Genomic DNA, 6,000 nt, shown 5'->3' with positions numbered 1-6,000 from the left:
GGGCTTTGGGGGGGGAAATAAATAAATAAAATCTTTAAAAAAAAAAAAAATTGACTTGTGACACTTTCTCTATGTTACAGATTTCAGTGGCAGAGCAGGTTCAGAATTCAGACTTCATGTTGTGTTCTGACCACTAGACAACACACAACTTTTGGCATCTGCAGGCTACATTGTAAATGAAATTAGGGTGAGGATACATAGATTAATGATTGCTATTCTTTGTTTAAATATTTTTTTATAAGGAGGGAACAGAGTGCATTTTATAGAGTAAATACTGGTTTAAAAACCGTGTATCTTATCTTTGAGAAAGGAGTAGAGTGAGGGAAAATCAGATGTAAAAAACATGTACTTGTGCTGAACCATGAATAAAGATACCCTCACACTGAAATGTCTAAAAATCATCCTGCCTAAAGGGACCTGCTGTAACGTGTAATGCAGGTAAGATGATACCCAAATGCACAGCTCTTGAACTGTATGGACAAAACTACACAGACTCTCCTCTTCTGCTGCCTTCCCAGAGAATAGTGAAATAAAACTTACTGAGGCCTAGCTACCAAAGGCAGAGTTAGTCATTCCACACCCCAGGCTAGCATTTGGTACATAAGTTCTATTTCATCACGAGCACTGAGAATAAGACTGACGTTACTGCGTAAATCGTCTAGATAGCTTTCTTCATCTTTGTATGTCCAGCGGCTGAGGCATAGTTGGCACTGTAGATTTTGTGTTGTTGCAAGATCACCAGCTGGTGTAAAGAGCCAAATCCTCTTCCCTCCTCCTTCCACCCAGAACTGCTAAAGTGGTAGGTGTCAACACGACAAGTATCTCAGCAAGGCAAAACTCTCAGGAAGTGAGTCAATTGGGACTGGTTTCTGTTGATAGTTTGTGAATTTCCAACTCCTTGTCATTTTGAGAGTTAATGTCAGCTGAATTGACATAAGGGTATTCTGCAAGGAAAGGAGAGAAATATTATACAACAGATTGACCTGTAGTTTTAATTTTCAATATCTGAGAAAATTAAGACACCCACCTAGAGTTATAGATTTTATTCCAATTTTTATTACTCTAAGAAATGTAATACATACATATCACACGATATGTACCATCTCATAATATCTGAGAGGGCAGTTTTTGGAATAGCTATGTAGAACCTATTTTATTACACAGAATTATGAATTTCAGAGGATCCGATTCTTTAGACTGATTCTTCGATGGCACTAAATGCCAGTATAGTGTCCTTGGTTAAGACCACAACGCAGAAAGGAACAAAGTGGTTAACAATTTAGAATTCCCTCTCCCCGACAATAGACCAGACCGCCAAAGTGGCATCAATCAAACAAGCCCTGTTCTGTTCTCCACTTCAGGAGATCACCACTGTGGAGGCCTTTGGGTAGAGCTGGAGGTAAAGGAGAGTCATGGAGACAGGACAGCATGAAATGGAGTGAGAACACCTGGGCTTAGTCCCCTCTTTGCGCTTAGCTTGTGCTGATCACTTACCACATGTAAAAAAAATGGGAATAATAAAATCAGTGCTACAGGGCCCGCCCGTGGCTTGGCGGTTAAGTGCGCTCCGATGCTGGCGGCCCGGGGTTCGGATCCTGGGCTCACACCAGTGCACCGCTTCTCCGGCCATGCTGGGGCCGGGTCCCACATACAGCAACTGGAGGGATGTGCAACTGTGACATACAACTATCTGCTGGGGCTTTGGGGGAAAAATAAATAAATAAATAAAAATTTTAAATCAGTGATACAGAGTCCAGTTGAGCCCCTCAAGTGCTACCAAAATTATTTAAACTAATTACTTAAAGACAAAAAAAAGCTAATCACAGGCACCCCTCATCAAACACCTCCTAGATATCAAGTACTGTGCTAGGTTCCTTACATTCTTCATTAACCCCAATAATGCCAAAAGGCAGGTATCATCTTTCACTTTACAAATGGACAAGCCTACTAAGCAAATGGCAGCATCAAGGTCAGAACCCAGGCCTGCCGACGCTCTTGGTGGAAGACTTCTCATTTTGTCAGCTCAGGATTAGCAGGATTGGGGGATAATAACCTGCGCCTAAGCCTTAAACGTGCTGTGTGTGAAAGCCGGCTGAACAGAAGCACTGTCACTCGACGACCATGCCGCCAGGCCGGGCTTTGTTACAGCCACTTCGAGAGGGCCCGGCGCGCGGGGAGGCGGCGCTTCCTCCCCGGGAGGGTGGGACCCTGGGCCTCCGCCGGCCTCGGACCGCCGCCGACGTACGTGCAGCCCTGGGGAGGGGGCGCGGGGCGGCGAACGGCGCGCCCGCGGAGACGGGCCGCGGCGGCCAGGCGGTGGGCGAGGCCGGTGACCCAATAAAGCGGCCGGGCCGCGGGAGCCCCGCCCGCCCGGGTTCCGGGCACACGCCGCAGGTCGCGGCCGGCGGCAGCTTGCGCGCCCCCGTCCGCAGCGCTCGGCGAGAGGGCGCCTCGGGCCGAGGGTGTGAGCGCGCGCCGCCGGGCCGGGCCGGGAGCGCGGGCGGGAGGCGCGAGGAGGAGGCGCCGGCCGCGCCGGAGCCGCGCGGAGCGGCCAGGCGAGGCGAGGCGAGGCGGGGCGAGGCCGGAGCCCGCGGCGCCTGCCCGCCCCCGGCGTCCGGGAACGGCTCCGGCGCGGCCAGGCCCGGGCCCTCGGCCCGCCCCGCGCGCGTCCCCGCGGCCCGGCCTCCTCCCCGCCGCCCCTCCCGCGCGCGTCCACCGGTTCCCCGGCTCGCGCCGCTCCATGTAGCCCGGGATCCCGGGAGACCGCGGAGGAGGGGGCGACCACAAGATGGCGGGTACGTGCCCCTGCTCGGCAGCGGCGGCGGCGGCGGCGCCTCCCCCCGTCCGCCCGCCGCCTCTCCGAGTGGCGGCCCGGCCGAGGCCGGCGCGGGGGCCCGGCGCGGGGAGGGCGGGCGGCGGGGCGGGGCGCGGGTCCCTGGGGCGCTGACCGGGCCTTTCTTCTCTCCCCTCGGCGCAGACCTCTCGCTGCTCCAGGAGGACCTGCAGGAGGACGCGGACGGATGTGAGTGCGCCCCCCGCGCTGTCGCCGGCGCCGGCGGCCGGGGAGCTGCCGGGAAGGACGGGCGGCGGCGGCCTGGGCCCGGCCGGGGGGACGGGCTGGCGAGGCGTGGCCGTGGGCCGGCCGGGTGGCGATTCTGAGGGAGAATCGCGCTTCCTGGGGAAACGGTGTGCCCAGCTTCCGCCGGCGGCGAGAGGTGCCCAGTTACTGCCGGGGCTCGGCCTCTCCCCATCGCCCGCCCCTCGCCGCCCCATAGCTCCTGTGGGCTCGGGAGCCGCCCGGCCGTCTGTTGCGGAGGAAGTAAGCGGTGGGCAGGAATTTGAAATGGGCGTTTGGGGTGTGTTTTCCCCCTCGAGTGCCTTCCGCGGCCCCCCGCCCTCCTGAGGAAGGAAGAGGCTGTAGCGAGGGAAGGTGTGCTTTCTGCGAGGTACTCTCTCCACCAGGACCCAGCGGCCGGGGGTGGGGGTGGGGGGAGCCCGGGCCCTGAGAGCTGCTCGGTCCAGGGCCCCGTTTCTGATCGTGTGGAAAGGACTTACCTGTGATTTCACTTCAGCTCTTAGCAGCTTTTACATTGCCCCGCATCCGTCTGACTGCTGGATTACGGCAGGGGTAGAAGGTGTGGCCTTGCCAGGAGTTACTAGGTTTAGAGTGTTTCTTTAGTGTACATGTTCACAAGTCACCCAGATGTCCTTAAATATTAAAATTTCAGCGTTCCTTGGAGATATTGAAATTTTAAGAGTTTATTCTTTTGTTTAAAAAAAATACAAACTTTGACGTTGTTTCCAGAATACTATCAGAAAGGAATTGTTCATTTCGTGTGTACTTTTCTAAGCATCAGAAGATAATTTAGAAATCGTTCTGAGTTGAACTGATAACCATGGTAGACTTTGTGGTGTATTTAGGAGAAAGCTTGCCTGATGCCGAGATTCACTGTGGCGGATACCTGTGTAAGCAATTCAGAGATGGCTGCAGTTTGAAATTGCTCTTTTAAAAACTGTGTAGTTAATCCTTAGCATTGTCTAATGTGGTTTCCCTTGCCCAAATTAAGCTTAATTTTTAAATTCCTGGGTGTTTTGAGTGAAGTAAGGGGAATTTACTATTTAGAAGGATTCTTTAAAAAGAGTAATTATTTTTAAAGTGAATGAATCATATGCAGACTTATCTTTTGCTAAGTCTGGATTTTTTTTTTTTTTTTGAGTAAAAAGCTCCCTTAAAGGGAGCAGAACTTACATAATGAAGGACAACTTTCACATTTCATTTAATGTTTTACCTTAGGCCACATATTTGCCTATTTGTAAGTTTAAAATGTTATTTAAGGCAGCTGTTGATTTCTTGCAAAGTTAGGATTGGAGAGGTGGCTCTGATTATTATCTCTAGGCAGGGGCTTCTCATTCTGGTATTTAGGTTCAAGACTTTGTGAATAGAAGATACATTCATTCACCAGCTGTTTATGAATGTCTGGAGCAAGAACTTCTGCATTTTCATGTATTTTCACTTAATTTATTTATTTATCTTATTTCACTTTTTTGTATTTCATTTATTTGCACTCTTAAGGATGAACTGTAATGTCGTTTTCATCGTTGACCCTTGAGGAGCCTAGTCTAGAGGGGAGGGCATACCTGTGAAGAGCTCAACAATGATTCCTTCATGAGCCTTAAGACTTCTGCTCAGTACTGAGGAGATAGCTGTGTAGACTGGTCACAATCTGTGCCCTCTAGTGGTTTACAAGCAGTTTGAGTGTAAGTGTGGTAATGGTGGTATCAGAGGCAGTATAGCACAGTAGTTAATAGACAAGACTTTAGAGCCAGACTGCTTTATTCCAGTGTTGGCATTGTCGCTTTGGACAGACTCCTGCAGCTCACTTGACCTCTCTGTGCCCAAGTTTTTCATGTGTAAATGGGTATAATAAATGTTACGTACCTTATGGAGTTGTTTAGAGCCTTACATAAATTAATACATATAAAGCAGTTAGAACAGTACCTGGTAAATAGTGACTATTATGTGTTTGTTGCTATTATGAGTAAAGAGTAAGGGAAGCTTAAAGAGCAGAGAAAGACTGATGTTGAACATTACACTACAGAATTAATGTATTTATAAATACTGCTTATGCTTGCAGTTAACTTTTTTAAGGTTCTGTTCCTATTGTGTTTATACGTTAGACATTTGAAGAAACAAATAGTTTATTTGCATATTTATAATTTGGTTGAAGACTGTTAGAATAATTGCTTATTTTCTCAGTTGCTAGAGTTTTTACAGGTGATACCTTTACCTAGAATATTCATGAACAAAGGATCTTTGAACATATGGCCAGTTGAGGGACCACTTGCTGTCTACTGTGAAGGGAGAAAGAATTGAGAGGGAAATCTGGCCACGGGCTAGATTGAGGGCAGCATTGTTGGTAAGGGAATGAAAAAGCTTGTCACATCCTGGAGAAGCTGGAGAAGGCAGAGGACCAGAGATGTTAGAGAGGTGGAGTTGGGGCTGCCCTTACAACTAGACTACATCTTCTGAGCTGGATTTTCTGTCTCAGGCAACACTGGTGCAGAGGCCGGCCGCGCAGGTAGTCGTGCATCAGGTCCTGCTGCTTCAGCCAGGCTAGGTCTGAGTTGGCCCTTAGATGGGGAGGAACTATTTTGTGGTCAAGCTCTAGAATCTTGGTTGCTTTCCTAAATGCAGAGCCTAGACTGAGACAGAAAGTAAATGCTATTGTGCAGGTAATCTGCAGCTGTGGAGACTAGGAGAGGACCTGGTGGGGTCTAGATCTTGAAAGGGAGGCATTGCCAGACCCCGGTAAGCTCTCAGGTCTTTTGTTTGTTTTGATTTGTCTTGTTTTAAGCCCCAAAATCTCTGTGTAGTCAGTAGAAAAGTGGGTAGAATGGGGAAAGGGATTGGTCAAAGACTGGCTTGACTGATACCCTTGGAGAAAAAGAAACAAAATCCTATATGTGAAAAATGGTGCTTATCGAAAAGTCGTCAAGGTA

The 6,000-nt window shown here is 49.5% G+C and overlaps 1 protein-coding gene and 1 long non-coding RNA gene across 5 annotated transcripts in view; one reads left to right on the top strand and one right to left on the bottom strand.

Moving 5' to 3' along the window:
- Positions 1 to 587: 587 nt before the first annotated feature.
- Positions 588 to 3,613, bottom strand: LOC131415256 (uncharacterized). Its single transcript, XR_009222386.1, has 2 exons — positions 3,556 to 3,613; positions 588 to 944 (listed from the first exon to the last, which is right to left on the bottom strand). It is a non-coding gene; the product is annotated as an uncharacterized LOC131415256 (long non-coding RNA).
- PPP4R1 (protein phosphatase 4 regulatory subunit 1) overlaps positions 2,646 to 6,000 on the top strand; it is a 64,374-nt gene continuing 61,019 nt past the window's right edge. For 2 of the 4 annotated variants that reach the window (XM_058556715.1, XM_058556713.1), the window contains exons 1-2: positions 2,647 to 2,795; positions 2,978 to 3,022. In XM_058556715.1, coding sequence (XP_058412698.1) covers positions 2,789 to 2,795; positions 2,978 to 3,022 — 52 coding nt within the window. In that variant the 5' untranslated portion in view covers positions 2,647 to 2,788. Of the gene's footprint in view, positions 2,796 to 2,977; positions 3,023 to 3,242; positions 3,320 to 6,000 lie in introns of those variants that run through there. The other 2 variants (XM_058556718.1, XM_058556717.1) reach the window with 2 other exon arrangements.

The sequence above is a fragment of the Diceros bicornis genome, chromosome 16 (assembly GCF_020826845.1).
Source record: "Diceros bicornis minor isolate mBicDic1 chromosome 16, mDicBic1.mat.cur, whole genome shotgun sequence".
Lineage (NCBI taxonomy): Eukaryota > Metazoa > Chordata > Mammalia > Perissodactyla > Rhinocerotidae > Diceros > Diceros bicornis.
The sequence above is the reverse complement of the archived record's forward strand: the minus strand, read 5'-3'. Positions and strand labels throughout refer to the sequence as shown.